We start from the raw sequence: 27,904 nt of genomic DNA, 5'->3' as shown, positions 1-27,904 counted from the left end.
TAAAAGTTCACGTTGATACTATTAAATATGTTATGGATATTTTATATTTCTTACCACAGTTTTTACAGTTTCACAAATATCAAAATCCAGGTGTACATGTCCATTTTGCAACATAGAATGACTATACAATTCCAAAAAGAGCAGGCATTTCAAATACACAATTCTGAAGTGTAAACACAGTGTACAAGCTCTTCACTTCACAATCCAGGTGCTATGCAGTAGCAGCTGAGGTAACACCATACAGCATGAACTCAACAAATGGTTGGTTAGCCTCAAGATGATTTTTAGCATCCTTCTGTCCTGTCACCTGTACAGTCTTTTAGTCCTCCCCCAATTTATACAAACATACAATAAATACATTTCTGATTTTAAAGGACACTTAGACAAGTCATGAGGATTTATGTGAGTACAGTACATTTAAGTTCAAGTGCAAAAAAATAACTAGTGGCTAGTCATTGATGTTTCTTTTTATTGTCTATGGTGTTGGTCCCAGGCACTGCCAGAACGTGGGTTGTTCTAAAAGCACAGCTAAAGCACAGCTACGGGACACCCCTTCAGTCAAGCTAACAGATGTCAAAGTGGGTAAACCTGTGCACCCCCTTTCCTGCTCAGCTGCAGCCACCTTCTCTCCCTGACTCTGGGCTCCTGCTGGCCTTGCCTCTGCTCAGCTCAGTCCCCCAGACCTTCCCCATGGAAGGCCTCGTACCTCACACACATCTCACTTCCAGGAGGGCAGCTGAGCGGTGCTCCCTCAGTCCCAGGGGAGCAGAGTGCTCAGCATCTCCCGGGAACAAGCTGCTCATCTAAGAAAATGGGCCAAAACCCTGTCCTGACTAATCCCCCTGACTCTTCCCTGAGCCCGAGGATTTCCCTCCAGCAGCAATTTTCACTATGCACCAGCACGAGCTGGCTGCAGACAGTATTAAGAAGCATAACAAAACATAATCCAAAGTCCTCCAGTGTCTTGACATTGGGCAAAGTAACTTCCTAAACATACTGCAATTGAGTTACATTTGCTTCCTCCTGAGAATCTCACTCTACTTGATTTCTGCATCCACTACTTTGCCCCTATAATCCTAAACATTTAAGAGTTTTAGGTGATTCCTCCCTACCCCCCCACCTTCCCTAGGCACTTAAAGCTTACTGTTTTCTTAATAAATAACCATAATAACTACACTGCATTAAATAAACCCCTGTATAGATGATGAAATAAAAAACCCAAAAAGATCACTGATCCATCTCAGGCTGTGCAATCTAGATCAAAGACCCTTGTCTCAATATAACATCAAACCTAAAATCACCCAAATGCATACAACCTTATGCCCACCTGCAGGGCTGCAAGAAGCACAGAGGGTAACTTCTTTAGAAGCCTTCCTCCAGCTTTTGTGTTGCACTAAAACATCAGTTCAAAACCTTTGCTTTGCAGAACTAAACTTCTATCTCAAACAACAGAACATTAGCTTCAGAAACATATTCTTTGAATATGCATGAGGTTTACTTCATCCCTCACCATAATATTAAGATATACTTTCTTAAGCTACTCTGTTTCTGAGAAATCTTTCCAGAGACACTTTCATGACATTGCTAGAATTATTACATCTGGTATTTTCTGATAGAGTGTTCAGGGAAATTCAGTGTCTCTCTTAAAAAGTAATTTACTTTTGATTTGGGAATAAATTTAAGGGAAAAAAAATCCAATCAAATCAGACACACTGTGCCTCAACAAACGAGGAGTGAACTCCCTTTCTTCCACAGATGGTAAAGAAATTTCATAGCACTTGATTCAGCTTTAGCAAAGCAGCTGAGAATTCTTCCTACCATTAGATCTGGCCACATCGCTTCCCTCAAGAATCTGACCTTTTGGCTTCCCTGCTCATGTTGCTCTGTGTAGTCATATGAATATTCTTTATATAGTTAAAAGCTTGCACTGCATCACATTATGATTGTTAAGATGAAGGAAGTCCTACTTTAGAGCTCCTACTCCAGCGTTTCCCAGGTGAGAAGCAGGATTCCATGCACTGGATTTGGTAAGATGAGCACACCTCAGGGCCCTGCAGCAGCAGGCTGAGCATCACCATCCGACACCACACGGCTGCCATCTGCTTGGGAATCTGATGGTGCTGCAGCTGGTGGTGCTGAACAGTTTCTGGACTGCTCAGAATCTCTTGGATTTTGGGGTTGTCTTGCTGAGCTGGCTGATGAAGCACTGCAATTCTCATTGGTTTTCTAAAAAGAGGGGAAAGGATTGCATGCCAAAAGTCAACATAAATACTCAGGACACTGTCCCCACTGGCACCCCCCAGATGCATTCAGGCACTGCTGGAACATCACAAGGCACTTGCTTTGAATGCCCACAACATAACGAGTCAAATTTAAAGCAGCAAAGCAAAAGTAGTACATTTAAATCCAGATGACACTAATAGCAAGCAGACAGCAGCTTACCTTCCATATCTTTTCCTAACTGCACTTTCCCAAGAAGCATGCAAAAAACAAACTTGTGTTTCAAGGGGAAAAAAACAATTAACTGGTCTTCAAAGTGTTTAGACAAGATAATTCTTATGACTAAGCAAGTCTATAACTTTTTTTTTCTCATGCTTCTTAAATACAATTTTTCTCAGTTGATCCCGCCCTCTCCGAGATACTGCTCAGACTTTCTGACTGGCAGAATTTTTGCTGTATTGATGTACAAATCTATCCAGTCTTCTCAATCAAGCCTTATCAGGGAACATAGAAGAGCACATTTAAACACCAGTTACATTCCCAGGGCTGAAACAGCAAATCTCCACACTAACACATTTCATTAGAAGGTGATGCACTGCTTATGATTATTTGTTTTGCACTGAAGCATAGAGAATCAGGCTAGTATGTCCTTTTGTTTGAAGGACTATGAGCAAGCAGAAGCAAAACTAATCCATAATCTTAATGAAGTAAGAAGGAATCATTTTTGTCACTAATTCTCTGTTCACTGACCCTCCTTCCAAATGATCTATTTTCATTTTAAGGAAGCTATTTAACAAATTCAGTAAGAGAGCTTGACAGCCTTTTCCTGGTTTCAGTATTTTAATATCATCAGCCTAAAATAAATTACTGAGCCTGAACTATTTTGAAGCAAGTTTGTCCTCTTGGAACACTGAAGGAAGGATGAGAAATTTTGGAGAATATACATGATGAAGAAAAAGATATAATTTTCTTGGTGCATTGAATTTTGGCACATTAACAAGTACTTTTGTATCAGCACTGTATTTTTACTGGAATAAAAGCATTGTGAAGAGAACATGTGCCATAGAGAACAGGCACAAAAGCCCTTCTGGCACTTTGCAGTGCTCAGGGAAGCAGCTGGGTTGTGTCTGGCAGTGCTGGACAAGTCACTCTCAGACACCACACACCTGCAAAACATTATTTTCTTGCCATGTCCATTGCCTGACTTCTGTGTAACTTCTTTGCTCTGATTTAACAGAGGGCAGCTTACACTAACCAAGACCCTGAGGACATTTGCAATGGGAAACTGAGCAGTTTGTTTGGACACATTACTTTGATGTCAGAGACCTTGTGATATCTTCAGCTCACATTCTTTGACTCTGGAAAGGTCAAAACCAAACAAAAACCCCAGCCAACCTAAAGCACGCCTCTCACACATTTCCAAGAATAAAGTCAAGTAAGAAAGGCAGGAGTTCACTGACCAGGTGAAATTCCTACATCCAGCTCTGCTGATTCACACTCACATCCCAAATTACCCATTTCTAAAGACAGCACTTGTGGAAAAAGCATTTCTGTGTTTACGCCTACTGGGTGCAAGAAGGAACCTCACCCACCCTGAACTTCAGACAGGTAAACACAGGGCTGAGGCTGCCCATGCCTTTCCAAACCCTGACTGACAAGCACCTCCCTACTTGCCTAGCAGTGTGCTCCAGCTCCAGCTGGAAAGGCATGGCCAGAGCATTAGAAGTTCAAGATCCAAGCCCATCCAACCACTGAGGCAGCTATTACAAGCTGCTCTGTGGGGAGACTGGACAGAAGGGTAATGGTGCACAGTAAGCACCAGCCACCAGATATTTTAAGTCCCAGGATAGCTCTTATCTAGGTAAAAAAAAGATTAACTTCACTTGAAAAGAAAGTTCTGTATCCCTTCAGCAGCTGTCTGGCACACAGCAGCCATGTACATGTCTGACAGCATCATCTAAGGAAGCAAAACTAAATAAAATTAATTTTACAGTCTGTTAAGCAGCTGTGCATCTTCATGTTCAATTATCACCTTGTAAATTTTACAAAACGCATAACCTGCAGATTCCAACTAATATGAAAAGAAATGTAAACTTAAAGGGAATACAAATATATCAAAGTCTTTAAAACAGAGTCCCTTTCTATGTCTCTTCTACCATCTTCAGATGCAAAGTTATTCCTGCTACATTATACATAGAAAACATCTCTATTTCATGCAATATTTCAACTACTGTGTCACAAGTCCAGTTTCACTACAAGCTGACAGAAAATACCTACCAGGTACTAACAGATTTATAGAGCTATAAAGGTTTTAAAGCTGCTAAAATTACAGAAGAGCTTCCTGAACATTAGAAGATTACCTGTAAAGGCTGATTCTCAGGAGTGGGATTGGTTTTGGATAGTTTAACCATCTCTTTTATCTGGTAGACAGCATAAGCTAAGGTGACCCATGGAGAAGAACTGATGCCCCAGGCAGGCTTGTTCACATCCTCTTGCTCTTCCTGGTGTTTAGTTTTCTTTGGAGGGAGTCTGGGCTCAGTCCTAGGCATGATATCTTCCGACTGCTGCTGTACAAGGTCAATAGTTGCTATGGGAACAGGACTGGAAGGCACTGGAATCCTTTCCGCCAGCATTGTCTTTTCTGAAGTTTAAAACAAAATCATCACTGGCAAAGCCAACAAGCTTAAAAAAGGAACAACCCTGATGAAGCAGACAATGAGCATGAAGTGTTCCTTGCTTTTACACTGTGGTTATCACTGCCCTGAAAGCAGAGCACTGGCACAGCCACCAGGAGCCAGACCCAGCACAGTCTGGTTAGGGAAATGTGGCTGCTGGGCCCCGGAGCATGAAAAACTCCAGTTGTTCCCAGCAAAGAGTTCCTATGGAGTTAGGCAGTTAGTGAGACAAGAATTAAGGGTGGTGACACACTGGAAGACACAAAGTATCTGTCAAAGAGTTTCAGGTAAAGGAAGAAATCCTCCCAGGAGACCTGTACATCTCAGGTCTTGCAATAAACTGTAATAGTTTTTGTAACTCTCTTGAAATGTCATCCATAAAATGACTGCCATGACCCAACCCAACGTGCCTTACAATCTTGAAGAGCCAGAGTATTCATACAAAAATAATTAAACAGATTTTTAGTAACTGGGGGTTATTTTCAGTAATAGCTCTGTGCTCTCTGTAAAAAACACATTCTGTAAACTTTGAAAAAAATTTTTTTTCAAAGAAAATATTTTACAGATTAAGAAGATCTTTTTTTCAAAATTATAAAATTACTTTTACACATTTGGTTTACAAACTCCTAGATAGTACTGGATATTTTAAGCAAGGGCTGGATGTTCTCAAGTAGTGGAGAAACAAGGAGACTAATCCTGCACACACTTGACCACATGCTTCATTTTACTTATCCAACTGGTCTGCTTGAAAGCAGCCTAGTTACTGTCATGCTTTAAATTAACATACACACTGTTAAAATGGGTAGTGTGTATTAAATGAAAACCAAAGACAGAAACAAAGAGAACAAGGCCACTATGAACAAACTGTCCTTTTGTAGATTCATGTGTAATTAACTGACTGCTGATGGGAAAGTGAAGCAGCAAATAGCCTTTTCACCTTTCCATTTTTTGCCTTTATCATGTGAACACAGGTGAAGAAAATACTAGCAAAATATATATTTGAACACTTCAGTACAGGCAGCTTGATAATTTAATATTCCAGCTAAAGAAAACTAACTTTCATTTCATACTCAGAACTTATACTGGAAAGTATTTGGGTAAAAAGCAGCTCAAAAATTCATGACTTTTCACAGTTAGCCAGAATTTCATTGTCTTTGTAAGAATTATAGTCACAGTAAACCCCTAACTTTGCTCCAAGTATTTAGTTTCTGGTTAGCCTTTATATTGATAAAGATAGAGATTAAAAAGTTCAAGTTCCCCCAGAGGGGAGATATCTCAGGTTTAAAAAAAAAAAAATCTATAAAATTTTTTGTCCTCCGAAGCCACCTCTACAATTTCTAGCAGGTGGCTTCAACTGGCAGAATGTGAGAGCACAAAGTGGGATTGAGGTGACCTTAACAAATTGATGCAACTGAAACGACTCTCTACAGCTGTGAAGACTAACCTAAGGATTCTCAGAACTGAGAGGACATACAGGCAGCAAAATATGTCATGCTTTTCTTCTGTGGACACTCAAGAACTCAATGCTGCCCTTCTTGTAGCAGCAGCAGCATACCACTTCAATTTCTTCATGGCTCAGGACAAAAACTTCCCACTTGAAAATGAACTGTTTTGTCAAAATCCAAGTTAAGATACCAAACTTACAAAAGTAAAGCTGCAGGAGCAGCTACAGAGAGATCTTTTTTGCACTACTTCTAATTCTGTAGTGTCTCTGTGACGTGAGTATTTACCTTCTTCTTCATCAGGAACCAACATCCACTGGATCAGTGCAAACAGAAGCAGAATCACTAAACAAGCCATCCCAATTCCTCTGAATGTGGCAGCAGGACCTGTAATGAGATTTTTTTTTCCTAAATTGAGAACCTACTTACTTAGTCAAATAAAATGAGTCAGCATTATGTGCTTCTTGCCTATACATTGCCCATGTAGACTCTTATTAGCTTGTTTCATCACATTTTCCTCCCCCATCACTTCTTCAACAGGCTTTGTAAAGGATTTTTAAGCAAGTAATTAGATTCTCATTTGTTCATTGAGAGGCTTCATAGTATCAACCTATTCTCTCACAAAGGATTCATTCATCTTACACATGAGGATAGGTATTCAACACAATAATGAAATATCTAGGTGTAACATATTGAATCAATCTGGAACACTGACAGAACAAAGCCATGAGCAATTTGGTCTGAATGCAGTGCTGACCTTGCTTTGATCAGGGGCCTGGACTGGAGATCTCAGGGCCCTTCCCAGCCTGAGAAGTTCTATGATCCTGTGATCCATACAAAGTATATAACTCTTTAACATATAACAGTACCAAATAAGATAAGTTTAAAGCCGGCAGTTCGGTAAAACCAGAATAAAACCAAAATTTTCAATATTACTTTTGCTTACCGAAGTAGTTGACCAAAACCCCTCCAACCATGGCTCCACATCCTCTGCCCAGCCCCAGGTGCAGGCCTTGCAGTATTCCCTGTGCCGACGTCCTCAGCTCCGGAGGCACGGCCGCGCTCAGGTACGAGATGCAGGCTGCCCAGATAGCTGCATGTGTGACACCTGCAGAAACAGACATCAGCAGGAGCACCAGGGCCACAGGGTGCCACCACAACATCTGAGCAACTGCACTCACCAGCTGGAGCACGTGGAGAGAAAATCTACAAAAACCTTCCAGTGACAAATGGCTGTGAAGTACAAATCGGCTTTTGGGAATGTGATACTGGCAACCAAGCTACAGAGAGACAGGACAACCCAGCCACAGAGAGGTTGTGGACAGGACAAGTCCTTCTGCACAGCCTGTCAAAAGCTCTTTCTCCCTCTAAGATGACCTCAGTTCTCTTCTGGGGACACAGTCCCTAGGGAGACAAGTCTCTCTGCCAGATTCATTGTGCTTTCTCATTGTGTGACCCAGGGCCTTTGGAATACAGTCCCAATTTCACAAGCTGCAGGCAATTAAAGCATCAATGCCTCTCAGCAGTCTCCTTACCACCACAGTGAAGGCAGCACAAAGGTCATAAAATCCAAACAGTATCAGAGATATCCATGCCATTTCAGAGGCAAGAATTAATCCCTCCTGCCCTTCTCACTCCCCACAAAAACCCAGCACCTCCCAGCAAACTCTTGCTGAACTCAACACCAACACACTCTGCATTTAGCACGGAATGGTCCAGTGCCACCAACCATGGCCCCATGGCAGCCCCAGTCTCACTGCTACCAACCATGGCCCCATGGCAGCCCCAGTCCTCAGTGCCACCAACCATGGCCCCATGGCAGCCCCAGTCCTCAGTGCCACCAACCATGGCCCCATGGCAGCCCCAGTCCTTAGTGCCACCAACCACAGCCCCACAGCAGCCCCAGCCTGCAGCAGAGACAGTGCAAGTGTCTACCCAGCACATTTGGGGTTTCTACCCAGCAGATTTGGGGTTGGGACCACTTTTTCCTCCTGCAGGAGAGCTAAGGGACAGCCAGCACATGACCCTCAGCATGGGAGGCTGGCTGCAGGTGGAGCCCTCCCCTTGGAGCACCTGCCTGGGGGCCTGTGTGTAGTGGGGAAGGACAGGACAGAAAAAGGCAGGGTTGTGGAGAAGTTAGAAAAACAAAACAGTTTTTGTAGTTCATCACACATTAAATAAGCCTGAACTATTTTGCCACCCTCAGATTGAGTGGGAATTTTTTTTCTTATTTCAGAGGTATTAAAAATAGTCATCACAGTTTACCAATTCCTAAGCTCTACTGCCTCAGTTTAAAACAAATATTGGCACAACTGATGATTCAGTCAACATGTTTCTGTCCTCTACACTTGACTTAGTAATGAACAGTTGGACAATCAATAATTACTTAGGCATTTAGGCTGAAGACTCCTAAGAGCAAGAAAACACATTTTCATAACATACAGAGTAATGTGGATTTTGCTTAGGTGAAATGAGCAATAGCATTATATGAAATTGATATAGTGCAGGTACACACTTGTTAGATGTCCACCAGGCTGTCCAGGTCAAATTCACTCAAAATCAAACCCAAAACTCCTCAAGCTTTGGGTATTACACATATATATGTGCCTGTATCTCTCACTCTCAAGGTTTTGGTACTAGTACATCACTGTATTGATAAACAAAAAGCTTGCATTAAAATGAGTCTGTATTACCTTACCATTTAGAGTTTAAGGCTTTAAAACTCACAGATTTTCTATGCAAAAAGGTAAAGAGTTTTAAAACTCACTGAGTCTCTACTTTCTTTAATGCAGATCCATGGATGCATTGCAAATGGCAATCAAGAGCTGTCCCAATAACAAAGCAGAGCTAATTTCATATAGGTAAAGTGGTTTTGGTTTAGAAAATACATCAGTTAACATAAAACATGCAGTTTTATTGGCTGTTAAGAGCAAGTCAACTCTTCAAGCCAGGCAAAAAAAAACCACATCAGAAATTATTTGAACTGAGTTTGTTTGAACACAAAAGGCCATAACTTAACCAACAGGTTGTTGGATGTTTTCATCTTCAGCAGTGCAAGCCCCACTAGAACACAGTGTTCTCAGTGTCTCTGAAAATAAATCCATACCTTTAAATCAGCTCACTACACTTGCCTTTAAAGGCACAGCCTTTTTATTTTAGTATGTGTACATTATTAATGTGATTTTTTATTATTTATACAACAGTAACTATTTGAAACAGTTTTTACCACAACTCACATAAGAAGTCTGGTGTGGATTACTGTTACTGCTAACCACAATTCTTTTTAAAAGAAGTTGCTCACTATATATATTGTGACATTATTTGCTAAAACCACTAACCACCATTTCATCATCTGCACAACAGTTCCAACAAGTGCAGCAACCCCAGAGTGATGCTTGTAATTTTAGTGAATTTAGGATAATTCATACATAAACCATGAGCTGAAGATTTGGGGATCCAAATTTATTTCAGGAGAAATATGCATCATAATTATTGTCAGCCAAAGGCCAAACTCTTTGCTCTCTAGACATAACTGTGTTGCTGGAACATCAGTAGGAGTCACTTCTGAGAATAATACTTGTTTTGGAGTTTGCTGAGTAACTGCCAAGTGAAAACAGCTCATTTTCAGGTTAACAAGATGGTTTTGTAATTTAGAAAAAATTCCTGTCATGCAAATTGGAGAGCTAGCATGGCTGTCATCAGAGAACCTGGACCATTGCCCTGGAACAATAAATTGCAGCTAACTAGCATAGCAAAACTTTATCTGCTAAGTGCCAAATGAACAAGATTGCTTGTGTGCAATATATATAGATATATATGATTTACAAGGATGTCTTGAAATCCTCAGTTATTACAGATTCAGCCTTAGCTCTTATTTTCATACATTGCCTGTGCAAGTCAATACAGCATAGTGGTTGAAAACTTTGGATTGAGAAGTGAGTTTAAATCTCCACATTTACTCCTTTGAGAGTGCAATGCAATGAGAGCTGTCCTCATCCCATCTACAAACAGCAGCTGGAACACAGCATGGTTCTTATTACAATCAATAGATGCAGTCTGCAGAGTCATCTCCCAGAAAGGTCTCCATGCCCTCCAGCAATAGCACATGGGGATAATCCTGCTTGTGTTGCAGGAACACATTAAACAGAAAAATGAATTTTTTACAGAAGTCAACTAAAACTTCTGTTAGCCTTAAAACCCCTCAAGCTGGGGAGTTTACATAGAATGTGACAGCTTCCTGGAAAAAAGTTCTGCACAATTAGAGCAAGGACTTCACCGAGGGGTTTCAAAGACCTGTCAACTTGATGGGCCACATGGTGCCCACATGTTGTACACAATCTACTCTTTTTTGGTACTCAATACAATCCTTACATAGAGAAAATAGCTACAACTCTTGCTTCCCTCTGTCAACAAGCTGACTTAAAAATAAGAGCTTCCACCTCACCAAGTTTCTTTAAGGTATCACTTCTTACTGCCACTGACAATACAGTGGTTATGTAGGAGAGAAAGCAGAGCCCAAAGAAAGAGGACTTGGAACTGCTGCAGAGTAAAACAGAACTCTAGGAAAGATGAAAACTGGTAAGAGCAGGAAGGGAATGAATAAATGAGGGGGGGGGAGAAGTCAGCAGTACTTCTAAAAAGATAACCTCAATCCCCCATTTGGCAATACTGAATGGGATGACTGGAATCCCACAAATGCAGTGGCAGTGGTTAGAGACACACGGGGCACCCATGCACATCAGGGACCAACAAATGACATCTGAAAAGGGCACACAGAACCCAGAGACCTGGGGCTGGGTGGGGGAGCTGTGCGTGGGCTTGGTTTGGGTTTTGCTCTCTCATTTGCTTACTATGAATAACTGCAAATAGCCAGATTAACCAAGGAGCCCATGATTCAGCAGTGGCTAAATATGGTAACATCTGGCAGATACATTTATGACAAAGTATTATTTTGAAGGTCCTTAATTTTTTCTTCAAATCTCAATTATTCAGGATTTGTGTACTGTGTACTCTTGCCCTATGTAAAGGCAAATCTATGTATTGTGCAATTCATATTGAAATTTCAGCAGAATAAAAACCACATGCAAAGTACAAGAAACTTCTTTTTCAGCCATGACTTACAGGATTCTTCCAGACACAAACTTATGGCTGTATAGGTGAAACCGAAAGGGTTTTTACCTGTATTTTTATATGGGAGATCTTTAAAACAGGATTACCTAAAAGGCAACATCCAAAGCTTTGTATTCATCATTTGTTTTCTCTAGATGTTTGAGCAGGTGGGAGTATAACACATACTCATTCTTTAGGTTCTTTCTAAACATGTTCCTATTTCAACATTTGGTATGAACAATGAAGCATCAACTCAATATTTGTGGTTTGGGGGCTTTTTTAATAACAAAATTCAGAAGCTTGCTGTCGGGGCAATTATAATATGATAAACTGTGTTTTGTTAGCTCAGAACTTTAAGGAGCCAGGACACAAATGGATCTCTGTGTGTATGTAGAGATCCACACAGTGCTCTCTAATGGCATTTTGTAACTCAAAGTCTACCTTACAAAGATTTCTGTAAGTATAGTAGAAAAAGTTAATTTAAATTCAAGTTATGCTGCACACAGAAGAATAAACCTTCTAAGTATAATCTGAAGAAAAAATTCTAAATATTATTGTATAAAAACAAAATACTGGCTTTAAAAAGATGTTAAAAATATTCTTCAAATATTGAAGAAATAAAAAGTAAAACAGTTCCACTTTTTCATGGTTTTGAGAAGTGGGACCCAATACAAAAAAGGTCACAAAAAAGACACAAAAAAGGTAATAAAAACTAAGCTAGAATAATGTATACTTTAACATTGAAATGAAGTTCTTACAGATTTCTACAACAGGATTTGAAAACAGGACTCAAGTTACTTGTCAATAGACCACACCTCTATCCTTGTAAATAAGTTTGTGAAAGGGCATGTCCCTTAAAGAAGTTCTCTTAGCATTGAGAAAGCTACTGAGAGACCTTCTGCTCTAGCTATTAAATCAAAAATTCTATAATCTAAAAGTACTGATGGAACTGAAAAACTGAAATATTTAACAGAGACAGAATGACCCAGAATATGTTTGGAGGTTTTCTGCGGCATCCTTTCAAGAACTGCAACCTCTGGCATTTAATGACGTTCACATTTATCACCAAACAGGATTTGCAGTAGGTGTGTACCCTCATAGCTCATGCTTCTGTCTCTTTGTTTATTTAAAGGGTGTGTTGGTCTCACACAGTTCTGTTTGAATAAACACAGAACTGTGCACAATCAAATGTACACCCACCCTTTTGACGTCAAATATTTCCCAGGATAAACAGTAATGGTTTATGTGTTTTATGAACCTGCATCTTCTGGGGTATTTGTGGTCAAAACAATAGAGAAATACCAGATTTTTTATTTCATCATAGCTCACTTGAAAACAAGATAAATGGGAGCACCCGAGCTTGTGCTGGAGGGTCTTACCTTGAAGCACCTCCATCGGAAGAACAGTCCAGGCGTTTTCCAGGTACGAGATGTAGATGTATCGTGCTGTGTTACAGGCAAGGCCAATATAAAGCACTCTAAAGGAAACAGAGAAAGGAGAAGTCAGGACAGTGTGCACTTTCCCTTTCTGGTAGGTTATAATACAGCTTACTGATGTAGAAGTTATTTGCATGCATACGGTTTGCCAGTCTAAAGCATTTGCTCAACAGAAAATATATCCTTCAAGTTCTAAACTCAAACATAAACTCTCCTCCTGCCCATTCAACACATTCAAAATCCTAATAGAAAAAAAAATAAATCAAAGAGACAGCAAACCCACTGAGCTTTTAATTGAGCTCTGTAGTTCTATGCCACACTCTCAATGGGATTGTGTTTCAGAGAGAGAATTTCTGAGTGCATTCAACATTCTTTCCAAACAACCTGCTTTTCTAATCATCCAGAGATTCATTCTGCCATTTCAATGAAAGCCTGGAGCAGGTTTGTATTAAAGGAATTAATTTTAACCCAATTAATACAAGTTTATAGTCCCAGTATCTGCAAACTGCTCAGAACTACTCTAAAACACATCCCACAGAAGCAATATGGTTTATAATAACATGCCTCAGGATAAAACTTAGCCATCCTGTTGAAAAGCAGCAGATGCTGCATCTCAGAATTTAGAGGGAAAAAAAACCCAACAAAAACTCTTACAACAGCTTTAAAACAATGAAATAAAAAGACCATTTGTGAAGTGCATTTCCCATTGCACATTTAACCTGATGACTCTTCCCTTCCAGTTCTTAGATTTAGCATAGCTTCCCTCTGGGGTGCTCATTCCTCCAGCTATCTTCCTCTTATTTTTAGATGGATCTTGGGAAACAAAGACTTAATTGAAAACATGTTTACAGCTTGAAAAAGGGTGCTATTGCAACCTTTAAAGATTTTTTTTCAGGGACAAGGGTAATTTGTTGTCCCAATAGGGCTTGTTGTCTGAACCCTGGTTGGGCATAAGTGAAATAAATGCAATTGGTAATTAAGGTGAAGCACTGACCTTGTGAAAGGGCTCTTTATTCTTCATGCTGCTTTTTCAGTTAGTTTTTCTACAAACGCAATAATTAATTAAATGGTACAGAGCCACTGGAAAATCTAGAGTGAGACACCATCACAAAAACAAAGCATCTTGTCAACATCTGAGGTCTCCAAATACTCATGTTGACAGTGAAAAATCCACTACCAGAGTTTTTATCATGTCAGTGATATCAAAAGAGGCCCGTGCATTTCACAACAAGATGAATTTACTTTCAACCAGTAGGGCAAGCTGGCAGGAAGTCATCCCCCCTCAGTCATAGATCAAACCAAGCTGTGCTGCTTCCAGATACATGTGAGGTCCATGAATAGCTGGTTTAAGCTGCCTTTAGGCAACAAAAGCCCAAGCATTCAAGGAAGAAAACATGGAAAGCCATGAAAAAGTTCACTGTTATACAATAATGGGAACAAACTTGTTCTTTGTGCTGTGAATCATAAATTTCATCTCATCCTTTAATTAATGCCTTCTGTTCCAAACAAATAACTTGGTTCGTCTCATAGCCACAACTTAATGTAGTTCTTATGTACAACCACACTTCTGAAATGTATTAGGACACATCAGCCTCAAAAGGTAACCAAAGTCACAAGGTCTGCAGGTTCCTGTCTTCATTCCCCTACCAGAAAGGCCCAGGGTGATGCATTCTCTCAGGAATACAAAGGAATGGCCTCACATATACATTTGTTTTTCCTCAGCAGCAGTACAGATGCACCTCTCTGTTTAGGATGAGTCCTAGACAGCTTAATTTCACTTTTGTCTAGAAAAAACTCTGTCTGTTCACCAAGAACTGTCTTTCTATCTCAGCTGTTCCCTAGCACAGCCAGACCAGAGATGTGACCTCCTGCTGCTTCAGAGCTCTTCCATCATCAATAACCACTCACCTACCTATGTTTTTCCAACATGTTACATTTGCAGAAAGATTTGGATTTGGAGTTAAGAGCAGCAGTTTAGTCAGGTTCTACCTCTTAATTTGTTAGAATATATGTACAGAATTTTAGGTAAATTACAGTTTACGAAGATTTCTATAAATATGGTTTTGGAGGGGTATGTCACACAAAAACTTTTGTATATTTACAGAGTCTTTTCAAAAAATGCATTTATAATAATCACTTAGGCTCCCTATCAGACCTAAATGGAAAATGTAAACAGACGGTGCTTATGAACCCTATATGCAGCACCCACACTGACACCATACTCACTTCACAGGTTCAACATTTAAAGCATTGAATCTATATTTGTGACAAGGAGTCTAAGCTGTTTACAGCCATGACTACCAGTCTCTGCTTCCCATAAAAGCTCACATGCTGGAACTGTGGTCAGACAAACACATTCTAGCTTAACCTCAAGTAGGAAGTTATTTTCAGAGCTTGACATCACCTTCTTAAGTGACTAGCAGTTTTGAGTGCTTCTACACCAGGTGGGATCTAAGTATTTCATAACCAGTTTTGTACACTTTTTTGTCACAGTATCATAGAATGATTTGGGCTGGAAGGGAACTTAAAGATCATCTAGTTCCAGCCCCTTGGCCATAGGCAGGGACATCATTCATTATGCTCAGGTTGTTCAAAGCCCCATCCAGCCTGGTCTTGGACACTTCCAGGGATGGGGCAGCCACAGCTTCTCTGGGCAATCTGTGCCAGGGCCTTATCCCCTCACAGTAAAGAACTTCTTCCTAATATCCTCTCAAAGAAACACGAGAAGCACACATGCACTGCACAAGTGTATGAATAGTAGAGCTAATGAGGTCAGAAATTGGGCATTTTAATCAGTAGATATTTAATATGGTAATGTGCAAAATGCTTGGACGATAATCTGAACATTAGTTTTAAAAAACTAAGAAAACATAAGGGTTTCAAGCTGTTGTAAGGGTTTTATATGCCACCACATACAATGGTAGAAACCAAAAGATTTTTAAGACTTGAAAAGGGAAACTGAGCTTCTGTCTGATAAGGTGTAAAGCCCATTTCCTTGCAGTCCACAAAGGACATTCAATAGCATTTTTTCCTGCTAGTGTGACAACGCATGCAATTCTGGTACTCATGCCTGTCTTCAAACACTCTGCACAGAAAGAAAAATTGAATGATAATATTCAAATACTTCAGAAAGAACGTCTACATCTAGAAGTCCAACAACCCAGAGGAAAGGAATTTTGCGCTATTGAAAAATAGATAAAATATCAACACCAAATGCTTCTGACTAAGGATATAGAGTTGGAGGCTACTGCAACTTTATTCCTAATAGGAAAATTATTATCTGCACTAGAAGGCAGCAGACAACACATATACAGAACTGTAAAAGAAGATGAGCTATGAACTCCTATCCATATTTCTTTGGGGAAGAAAAAAAGAAAAGCTTGCTTCGTCTCAAACACACAAAGTTCAGAAAGTACAAGCAAGGCGGCAGGCAACCAGGAGGAGTCATCTCAAACTGTGATGACTAAACACAAGCATTAGGTAACACTAAAATATGACTAATGTGCATTTCCCAGGTGTAGGTATGTAGAATGCTGTAGAATGTAGGTATGCTGTTTCATAGCAAACAGGGACTAGTGTTTAAACAATTCAATCTTGATCCAGGTTTAGCAAAAAAAAAAAAAAAGGAGCTAATCCGTCTTATCATCTTTCTTTTCACTGGCCAATGGGCCAATGCTCCCATCCCCTCCACTTAATCTTATTCACAATCCTACCACTCTTTCGGTTTTCATTCTTTAGCTGAAGTCTAAGCCTGAATTTTGTACTATAATATACATGGAAAGCGCATACCCAAGCTATCTTTAGCTATGAAGACTGTGATCTGTTCTCACCACTCCTCCATCATCATACCCTTCCTCCAGGCTTTGCATGCAAGGTGTCATTTTCTCTTACTAATTATTGTCAAATTCAGAGATTAGGACTGACGCTAAGTAAAGAGATCTCCTCAATTTCAAGTAAGAAAGAACTCCATCTTTTAAGTAATCTCTCAAATTACTGTGCTAAACATCTCAAACATTTTTAGTAGAGGGCAAATGAATAAAAATATTCATCCCAATAAAAGCAAAACAAAGAGCAAGACCTTAGAACAGAATACACAAAAAGAACAGTGCAAACAGCTTAAAAATACTTACATCTCAATGACTGTATGATTATGAACGGGCTATTTGGAAAGGATATGATGCTAACAACACACAGCTCTGAACTTACATGCACAGAATACCTGAGTAAATATTAAAAAAAAAACCCTCTGCAGCTTCATTAACTCAGGTTTTTCCCATCTTTCCTCCCCTGTGCTTTTTTAAAAAAGTAGAAGAGGGATTTAGAAGGCTATTAAGTCAATTTAGTGAATTTACTGGAAACCAATGTTCACTAATATGCTGGAAGCAGTCGCTTTCACTTACACAAGGCAAAAACAACAGGACAAGCCCTGCAGCCATCTCACTTCATAGCTGACACACACTGCTGCAACTGAAGGAGGAGAGCAAGCCCTGAACTAGTAAGTGACACTGCCAGGCTGCAACCTCATTCTGCCAACACCCAGAGTCTGATTACGAGGCCGTGTACACAGGAGGTGCTCACCTCGTTTCCTCAGCTCAGCTTCTCCCCTCTCAGCCTGCAGCTGACACCTTGACACCTTTCCAGGCTACCATGGGGGCAACAAACTGCCCTGCAAGGGGAACTAGGCTAAAGCAGAATGCTGCTACTCACAGGAAAAAAACTGAAAAACTAATGGTATTTGTATGTCAAAACAGACAACCCTTGAGTGGGTGGCAATTTGTAAAGATCTCAGAGTGATGCATCAGGGAAAAAGGATATCTTCTGGAACCATCTGCAAAAGGTTATGGTGCCAGGCATAAAGCACATACTAACATGCAACTCAAATGCAAAGCAAGCATTTCAGAGTATTTTCAACTCTTAAAATAAAAAAAAACCTCCATCACAATAGCCACATAACAGAGCAGGAATTAAAAAAAAAAAAAAAAAAAGATTAGTTCGAGTTTTACTTCGTAGCACAAGGGCTGAGCCTGACAGTCACCATTTCTTGTATAGCTCTTTAATGATTGCTGCTATCTTACCTGATGTGACCAACCAATTCAATGAGTTTGTGGCTGAAGAAATAGGCAGTCAGCTCAGACACGTGACTGAGCACAGAACAAACTCCAAAGAGAGTGGTGGTGCCATTCAGGTCTTCCAAGTGCCAGTACAGAAAGGTGAACACAAAACCATATCCAAACCCCATGAACCAGGCCACGAAGAGCACGGAGCCATACTGGATACTGCACAGCAGTTTAATTAGGTCCCAAAAACTGAAAGACTGTGACTGGCTCATACTGGTAGGAGTGTTATCTGAAGATTCATTGGAGGCATTTCTGTCCACCTGTGAGATCTCGACCTCTTTTCTCTTATTTTCATCTTGCTTGAAGTGCGTGTAATGAAATCGAAACTGGGTGGCCACAATCAGAGCCATTGTCATGAGGACACCAAAAACAATGAAAACGATCCTGTAGTTCTTGTACTCTGGAGCTTTACATCCTTGACCTTCAATGGCAACTTCTGTGTGGGTATAGTCAATGCCAATTCCCACGGACAGCATGGCCAGCCCCCAGCCCAGAGACCCCCACATACGCTGCAATCCATAGCGGTCCCGGTGTTTGCCGAGGTACTGCAGAGTTATGGTGTCCACGATGGTAACAGAGGAAGCACTGAAAAATTCTCCTATTATGACAACCAGCAGAATGAGTAGAAAGATGGCCTCTACTTCTTGTTGATCATAAACGAGCACAACTTGGTCAGAAGGCATCGGCTTTGTGCTGATGGAAGCTGGGGTGGTGCTCAGAGTTGTGTTCCCTAGTGAGGCTGGGCTAGCGGTGCTGCTTTGCAAAATCAAACGGGTACTGTTCTCCAAGGTAAAATCCTCACCATTGCTCTGTGTAGATACCAGGAATGTTATTTCAGGATTAGGTGTCCCTGTTGTTTCCAAAGTGACTGAACTGGAAGTGACCAGATCTCTCCTCCCACGAACTTTCGGGGATGCAGCACTCACTGTGGTTAGTGGAGAAGACATGGAGGAGTTTTGCAGGATTGTTGTTAAAAGGCTGCTTGCGTTGGTGGGATGTGCAGGGGGAAGGCCCTTTGGTACACATCTTAAGGTGGCTGGTCTCACAAATCCAATGCCCAGGTTGAACAAAACCCAGCATAAAAGTGAAAACAGGAGGACAATCTTGCCTTTCTTGAAGCGATCTGCCACCACTCCCCAGAAGGGAGCACTGCAAAACTCAATAAAGTACCTGATGCCCACCAGAAGTCCACTCTGGCTGGGGGTCATACCCAGCTGCTTGTAGTACACAGGCAGCAAGGGGTAGAGAGAGCCATACGCAGAATAGAAGAAAAAATAAAAGACCTTTGAGATCAGAAGATCGTTGTTTATTTTGACACAGTGCTTTTCTAACCAATCCAGCTCTTCATCGGGGGCAGTGGTTGTCTCTGTTGAAGGGGATTCATTATTGGGTGGCAAGTCTTGGTCCTTGGAAATGCCATTGAAAGGATCTGCAAGCACATACTTTCTCTTCTGTTCTTCTTCGTCGTCAGTTAGAATGGCCACCTTATCATCAGCTGCCATGGTTCACCACAGGCATCCAGGATCTGGTGGACTCTCAAGGAACTAGGGCTACCCTGTGAACAAATAAAACACAGGGTGGTTAAGGTACCACAGGGGAGCAGACCTGCAAAGCCAGCCATCAAGGACAAAGACAGCTTCTTTTTTGTAAGCAACATTCCTGAGTAATAAATGCAGCATTCAGGGTGGAGAAGACCATTTGTCTAGACTAGTGGTACATGGTAGCATCAATAAAAAGGTGCTTTATGACCAATTCTGTGAAGCTCTCCCAACATCAGCTTTTTATTTTGTAATAAAACATCTTGCATGTTTAGGAGAGAGAATAACTTATATATTCAGAGTTACTGTGGCAATTAAGTGCTAGCATTTGCAAGTCTCTTCTTTCAAGTTGGCTTTTTTCCCCCAAGGCTAACTGCTTTATTTCCAGTATTCCCTCCTATGCCAAAGGATAGTCATGATTTTGTAATTAAGCAATGCAGCCACATATATCCAGGTTATTTTGATTATCAACACATATTATCCAATGCCTCATGAAGGCCTTCAAAAGGCTCAGCAGTCTCCTCTTGAACACATTTTTCTAAGCACTCCACAACTACAGCAGAAATTGATGGGAGGCTCGAGCTTCTACGCTGAATGGGAAGAGATGGGATTTGGGATGGGGCTTTAAGATCAAAATTAGGGTAACAATCTCAAAGACATCAAAGACCTGGGAGCAAAGAAACAGACAGGCTCTATAAAGGCATCTTCAAGTCAAATTCTGAAATGGAAAAGAGGTGGCCTGGGAGGTAACAGCACTGCAGCTGCCTGCACTTATCTTCTGCAGAAGTGCCTGAAAAATTGATAAGCTACACTAAAAAATAAACACTTAGACTTTGAATGACCAGCCAGCTTTCACATTTAAAAACAACCCATTCCAATAAACTAGCCTAGCTAAGAAAAGCTTCCTTTTCAAAGAACAAAAACCAGCTCTGGCACCAGCTATCAGCTCCAAATCATTATTAAAAAACTGGATTTGCTCTACTGGTACCTTTAAATTAATAAGATCACCTCATGTTCATTGTGAGAAAGTTAAATATTTTATATATTTTGGTTTTGTAATCCTTTGCTGTTTGGATTAGTATTACTATCACAGAGTAACTTTTTCAAGGACCAATACTTGAAAGGAGAACCAGAAGAACCTGAAATTTCTCAAAGAGGACTCCATTTGTGATCTTGACCTATTCAAGGAATTTGAAGTTGGACAGGATGATCCTACTGAGTTCCTTCCAACTCAGGGTATTATATCATTCTATGATAAGTATTTTTTTGCAGTTCTGTACTTTATTCTAAGTAGAAGAGGACAATGAAATAAGTCTTTCATTACTCATCTGAAAGCACAATATCATCCCTTTAAAATTAGTCATGCAAGAGTATATTTGGTGCCTTTAAATTCATTATAATTCATCATTATTTAATACTGACAATGGATTTGGAATGGATTATTTACTACTGACAAAGGCTAATAAGAGAGAAGAGACTAACATTCAGTAGTATGTAAAATTAATTGTTCCCTATTGATTCAACATATATACAACAGCTGACAACAAGCCATGGGTATTTCTAAAAACAACACTTCATGAGAATAATCTAAACCTTACACAGTTCGGTGAAAGACATGTCTAAAAATACCATCACTAAAATCCCAAACATTCATAAGGTTTGTCTGTGTTTTTCACTTTTAAATGTCATTTCTATGGGATACTATCTACAAGGATCTCTGGTTTCACTTAGGGAGAAAAGGCTACATACAAATCTTGGAACCTTAAATATTCATGTATTCAAGGTCAGAAGTAAATGAAAACCATGCCAGCATATACACAGAGATTCAAGTTTTTCCTCCAGTTTCTTCAGAGACAATCCAATTAAATTTTAAAAAAAGTATTTCAACTGTCAAAAGATTAGACAGTCCTAATTAAGTTGTTAGAACGGTCAAATGTGAAAGCACATTTTCTTGCTCTTACCTGTTACCATCAAAAACCACATGAACCAAAACCCAGCAGTTGTCTAGTGAGCTCCTGCAATTTTTGGTTCAGCCAACCACATCCACCTGACAGGTGGAAGAACTGTGGGGTTTTTGCTCATTTCTATATTCATAAAAAAGCCCTTCTAATGAGTAAATTAGATCAGTCATCATCTGTGCTCTTATTTTCTTTTTTGCCTTCCCTTTCTTTGACAACAAAGACTCCAGATCTTGTGCAGGGCCCCACTTATGTCAAGGGGATGTAACTGAGCTTTCAGTATATGCTCATCTGTTTACAGCAACGTGCTTGCTTGCTGCATCAGAGCTTCACAGCATTTACTTCTGAAGAATAGATTTCCTGTTCCCCAGACATGACAAGATAGAACTCACATTTTAACCACGTGGATATTTTAGGACAACTTCTTTGTAAGTATGGCTTGAAATCATCCTCATTTAAACAAGTTTATTCCTGTATATGAGCTCTGAACCAGCTGGTTTCATATAAATAATACTGAAAGCTTTTAGAGCAATTACTATTAATTTTGTTTCCTTTTTCTCTTGAAGTAGAATTTCAATTCCATATGTTGTATGAATAGTGAGTACATAATAAATTATGATACTGTTAATCTTTAAACTCTTCAGCTGCTGCATATTCTCCCCCCTTCATAATCTGTATTGGCCTCAGCATCCATCTTCTAATGCACTGCATTTGCATAATCCAAAAGATCCAATCCTGCTATTCTGACTAGAACATCCTGGGTTAGAAGGCTATGAAAAGTCTATTTCATAATAATTTCAGTAAATATTTTCCCACACTAAGAGCTTCATTGAATGTTATTAATAATACAGAACATAGTCTTCAAAAATATAACAGCATCAAGAGTGGTAGGAGCCATATGGCATTCTTTATTGTTTTGATCACTAGTTTGTTTAGGAGTCAGGTTTTTGAAAGTCATATTAAGCAATGTTTTAAATTCTAAAAATAATTGACTGAAAATAAGAAAATGAACAGAGTATTGTTACTGAAAGAAATCTACAAAAACCCTGATCCAATGGGGATTTCCTTCCATGACAAAAACCCTGTGCCAGTCAGGGATTGAATGTGCAGCAAACCAGACAGATGGAAAAACCAATATACTTCTCAGTGATAAGAGACTAGTTATCTATTGGTAATTTTAACTATTGCCTTCAAATACTTTATCTTTACTTTGCAAATACTTTTCTAATGCATAAGACAATAGAAGGACAGAAGACAAGCACAACTGAGAACAAACAACAGAGAACAGGAGTAAGGAAGAAAGGTTAAGAGAGTTAACAGATGGACTTCAGAGTAAATATAAATTTTAACTCATTTGAAGAGAACACAACATTCTGGTAGAGGCCTGCTGAATGTAATTAGCTCTGCCAAGACAAATGAGATCAGAGAGGTTGCAGAGTGGTACCTTCACTCTGAAAACAGGAATAATGGTTTGGAGGTGTTACCCCCAAACTTAGGGTTCAGAAACACACAAGAAAGCCCTAAGATGTAAACTTAGGGAAGAACTCCTCCAAGAACCCTGAGAAAGCCCTGCAAAGGGAAAGGGAAGAGGAGTAGCGAGGGCACAGCACAGCAGCACATGTGTCACAAGACAGCACTTTGGTCCTCCACCTAACAAACGAGCTTTTATCCTGACAGAGGCTTACATTTCCAAACTGCTACAGAACTCAGAACTGGGAACCAAGCCCTCGCTTCCACACCATCCCATCACCCCTACAAGGCTGCAATGGGAAGGGAGCTCGGTGAGCCCTGAAGTGCCGATTTCCCCCTCCCCAGCCGTGATGCCAGCGCGGCGGGCTGGGAGCGCGCATCCCTGGCTCGCAGCTGCACGGGAAGCGCGGCAGACGCAGCGCTCTCAGACCGGGATTATTCCGTGAGATCACGCCTTCTCCCAACCTCTTTATGCACAAGTGCGTGTGCTTCTCCTCAGATACAAAGAATGTACTTGTTAACCACAAGGCTCTTCTCCCTTCAAGATTTGCACAGATAAGATTTTTTTTATGTAAGTAGAGACTATTATTTTTTCTGAGTTTCCTGCCCCACATCATCCCACATTGCTGTCACTTCCTTTAACACCTATTCCTCAGCAAGTCCAAATCCACTTTCAAGCCCTTACATCCAGAACATGTTTTTTATCCAGTCATCTCCTGCAAACAGATACAACTTCCCTGCAGACTTGCACCTTAGAGCAGCTACCGTGGGAATGGAGGAAGAACCATTTGTCCCAAGAAATTCAGTGATGACAGTGCAGTGGTCATTTTAAAAACTGTAATGAGCCTCTTTGGCAGGTAGGTAGAAAGAGGGTATTCTACATTTAGTTAAGTATCTTCTTGGCATTCTTGCTTTTATTTCTTAAATCGATCCTCATTTAGTCTGTCTCTCCTAATAATTAACAGGATTTCAAGATCAGAAAGGATAGAAAGCTAATCTACTCAAGACAACCTGACATTACAAGAATAATAACAAAAGAAACAAAGAATAATAATAATACGGTATACTAAAAACTCAGCTCTCCCCTTGGAGTCACTCTTCCCAAAACTTTGGACAAAAAAACCCCCTCACTTTGAAATATATCTCAAATTAAAAAAAAAGAGAAAAAAAAAAGTCAATCAAGAGATCAGCCTGGGGTAGCAAATCCCTAAACCTCTCAGGGAAAATACCACACTACTTACAGAACCAGGCATTGAAACTCCATTTGTAGACCAACAGAAAGTTAGATTTGGGGTGAAAGTGTATTGTTGTTCTAAAGTAAAGTTTAATTCAGCATAAATATTCCATTTAATAGGCTTTGAAAATTAAAATATAATTAAGACTTACAAAGCAGAGACTCAAAATCTGGGTTTGAATGTATGTGAATGTTAAAAGACAAACCACCAAAAAAACCCGTGACAGTTCACGAGAAGACAGTGCAAATGATCAAGAGAGCCTTAACCCATTAAATACCAAAACAATTACTAACTGTAGCAGATTTATATTTATACAGCCTCAGAAAACATACTCAGAGCAGGAATGATCAATTAATCTCTCAAACAACATCCAGCTGTAGGAACAGAGCAGGCCAGCTTGCTGTTTGCATTGTGCAGATAAATCAAAGCCAGCCGGAATGCTATCACATTTTAGTTGACCCCTTCCAGCCTTTCACCGACTAGAAAACTCACTTTGTAGCAAATACATTAAAGTCCACATGAAGTTTTCATAGAAACATTTTAAAATTTGTTAACAGAAAACACGTTTCTTCAAAACACTTTCTTTTAAGTCACTAAGTATTGTTTGATCAAGAACAGGTCTGCTGGAGAAGAAGACTTGAAAACTACACAAAAGCTCACCTCATTCATCCCCCAGCTGGTGAAACTGCCACGAGTGCATCCATCACACAGCTCATGCACACCACCTCCTTTCTCAGCCCCCCTGCCCCATCAATCCAAGCTCCAAAACCTTTGGAACAAAGACTTTCTGCTACATATCTGTGCAGCAGCTCCAGAAGGAAGCCCTGCATCCAGCAGGCCTACAAGGCACTGCTGCAGTAGCCATAAATAATAGACCGTGTTTTCCATTGTCAAGCAAGTTTCACCCCTAAGGAGCAGCCTGGCGCTGTCGCCTGCATCCACGTCAAAAAGAAGGAGAATGTTATGCAAACAACTTACATCATGACAGAGAAGTGCCTGGACTTCATTCACTCTTGCATCACCAAGAGTTCCCAAGCCTCTCCCAGATAAGCCAACCTCCAGGCGGAGCCCTTGGATGGGCTGTTCCCTGCCAAGCCATCCAGAACAACAACGCCCACAGGTTGCCCCACATCATCCCCTGCTCTCTAAAGGTAAGCAGTTCCTCCTGTGAGGCCCCAGCATGAACACCTGACTGAATTTATAAAATCAGAAATAATTCACATAGAGTGAATTTGTGCTGGAAAATGTCCTTGTATCAACTGTAAAGCAAGACACAAGTGTTGTAACATTAACCAATGTAATTAGGGTTTCCATGAAAGTGAAACCACCTAGTTCTACAGCACTGAAAACTGCTTTATTTTATGTTGGTGATATGCACTTAATGTGTTGGGCTGTAGGTTTTTCTGCTTCTTCAATATGGATATAAAAACTCTACACACTGAGACATTTAGTCAATTAGATTGGGAGATAACAGTATGTCTGAAATATGTCAAGATCAGGTTTATAATAGGTTTAATGCACTTAAGATAGGCCTGAAGTTGCTACAATAGTGCTAGTATTAACATTAAACTGAAGAATAGTATGAATCCTCATCTATTAAAGAAAAACCATTAAACTCACATCTTAGGACTCCTGCATTCCAATCTTGTTTTCTAATTAATATCTGCACATTAATAGAGTCTGAGTAGACTCTATTTGTTAAAGAGCTTGTTTTTAGTTGGTATCAGCCTCCAGTTTTTTTAACCAGTTTTCCAGTTGGCAACTGCCTCCAAGGTTTACACTTGATTAACGATGGCAATTTCCAAGAGTGCTTTCAGCTACAAACCAGGCAAGTGCCCAGGGCATTCCAGGAGCACAGTGCTGCCAGCGCTGGGGAGGGACAAGGGCACCCAGCTGCCCCACCAAGCAGTCCTGGCCTGCTGCAGGACAGCAAGGCCTTCCTGGCCATTCCAGTCTCTGGGACCAAGTGCCACATCTGCAGGTGAATCATGTCACCAGCTCACAATTTCCCACACCACCATATAGACTCAGGCCCATTGTACTGTAGCTGAGGATTAACATGAATTTTAGGCTGCATTCAAGCTGTGCCCTATAACCAGCTATGTTACTGATAAATCACAGCTTCCTCCCATTAGCTCCTCACTTCATCAGCTTCTACTCCCATATTCTCACTCCACCTGTTTGATTTTTTTTAAGTCCTCTTACAATTTTTACTGGACTTATGACTACTACCACAAATACTACCCTTAGAGGGATAATTGTTTTCTTTTCTCCTACTCCTTGGTGGGTCTTCAGAGAATACAAACAACAAAATACATGTCACCTTTGTCAGCTATTTCTATCCAGTGAAACAAAAAACACACACAAAATAACCAAGCTAGAAAAGTAGCATTTTGTAATCTCTGTCCTTGGACATTACCAACTAGTGGACAACAAGACCTAATATATCTTAGTAATGTAATAATGTTTGGAGAAGTTTTTACTGAAATACTTCAGCACTATGTTTATTCAGCTGTTCTCTTCTGTGCTAGTTTATCCAACCATGTTTATCACTCCTCAACACTGCACTTTTTCATTAACACAAGATTTAAAAAGAGGCTGCTGCTAAAACTTTAGAGCCGCTGAACAGACACGGATTTAAAACTCCATCTAACTTAGAGCATCGCAGGCATCCGTAGCAGCTATGGCACCTTCAGCGCTGACTTCCTAAATAAGCATCTGTTCCTACGCTTGTTCCAATAAACAGAGGAGCAACCGACAGCCCGCTTACTAAACCCCACGGTATTTGAAGGATGTAAGGGCTGTGGATCCGAGTGACAGCCACTCGTAACGCCACGCCTGGATGCTGGCGGCAAGGAGAAGTGCGGGGATGCCTGTGCAGGAGCTCCCGTGGGACACAGCCCGGCCACCGGCCACCTCCGGGACTACGACTCTGTCACCGGGGAGGGCAGGGGGTATTACACGGCTCGGCCGCAGCACGCTTCAACCACGACGCTGAGCTTCAGGAGAAGCGGGCCGGCACCCACCGAGCTCGGCACCCACCACAGCGGCCGTCAAGGCTGACACAACCGGCCGGCTCCGGGGAGGCGCAGCTGACCAGCCCCGGCGCGGCAGGAAACGTCGCTGGGGAAAAGCTGCGGTACGGGCCCACGGGCAGCAGCATCCCGGGCGGCTGCGGGGACGAGGCCCGCCGCCCCGCTGGGAGGACGCTGCAGCCGGTGCCGGGGCAGACAGCGGGGGGGAACGGCCTCCCCATCCCGGCGCGCCACCGCCGGCCCCGCGGGGCCGGTTCCCGCGGAGCGCGGGCAGGGGAGGCGGCGGCGCCCCGCCGGGCGGCCCCGGCTGCCGGCCCGGCCCCCCGCGCACCGCGGGGCCGCGCTGACTCACCTCGCCCGGGGGCGGCTCCGGGGGGGCGCTCGGCCGGGAGCATCGCAGCCCCTTCCCTGCCGCCGCGGCTGCTGCGGGCGGCGGCTCCGCGCACCTCCCGCCCCCCCCGGCCGGGCCGCGCCGCCGCCGCCGCGCAGGGGCGCTGCGGGGAGGGACGGAGCCGCCCCCCGCCCCGCCGCGGGGGGGCCGCGCAGCGCCCGGCAACGCCTCCGCGGGGCCCGCGCTGCGGCCCGGCCCGGGCTGGCCCTCCCTGCGCGGGCCGCTCACGGCTGCCGGGACCGCGCCTCTGCTGGGACACGGCAGGGCCTTGGGCTTAA

General features: G+C 41.6%; 2 protein-coding genes across 5 annotated transcripts; one reads left to right on the top strand and one right to left on the bottom strand.

Moving 5' to 3' along the window:
- Window positions 1-26: 26 nt before the first annotated feature.
- On the bottom strand, window positions 27-27,698 carry MFSD6 (major facilitator superfamily domain containing 6). Of its 4 annotated transcripts, none has more exons than XM_036387116.1 (8): window positions 27,588-27,698; window positions 17,958-19,554; window positions 12,826-12,923; window positions 7,284-7,445; window positions 6,626-6,724; window positions 4,581-4,861; window positions 2,443-2,494; window positions 2,109-2,226 (listed from the first exon to the last, which is right to left on the bottom strand). In XM_036387116.1, exons 2-8 carry the CDS (start codon window positions 19,499-19,501, stop codon window positions 2,216-2,218), a joined length of 2,247 nt encoding a protein of 748 aa, XP_036243009.1. In that variant the 5' UTR covers window positions 19,502-19,554; window positions 27,588-27,698; the 3' UTR covers window positions 2,109-2,215. The 4 variants fall into 4 exon arrangements, with proteins under 4 accessions (XP_036243008.1, XP_036243009.1, XP_036243010.1 ...); XM_036387117.1 differs by having other exon boundaries at window positions 2,443-2,461; XM_036387118.1 differs by having other exon boundaries at window positions 2,165-2,226; window positions 2,443-2,466.
- Window positions 25,992-27,904, top strand: LOC129046733 (translation initiation factor IF-2-like). Its single transcript, XM_054515420.1, has 2 exons — window positions 25,992-26,028; window positions 27,021-27,904. Exons 1-2 carry the CDS (start codon window positions 25,992-25,994, stop codon window positions 27,902-27,904), a joined length of 921 nt encoding a protein of 306 aa, XP_054371395.1.

This window comes from Molothrus ater, chromosome 7 (genome assembly GCF_012460135.2).
Source record: "Molothrus ater isolate BHLD 08-10-18 breed brown headed cowbird chromosome 7, BPBGC_Mater_1.1, whole genome shotgun sequence".
NCBI classification, from domain to species: Eukaryota; Metazoa; Chordata; class Aves; order Passeriformes; family Icteridae; genus Molothrus; species Molothrus ater.
This window is presented reverse-complemented; position numbering and strand designations above follow the sequence as displayed.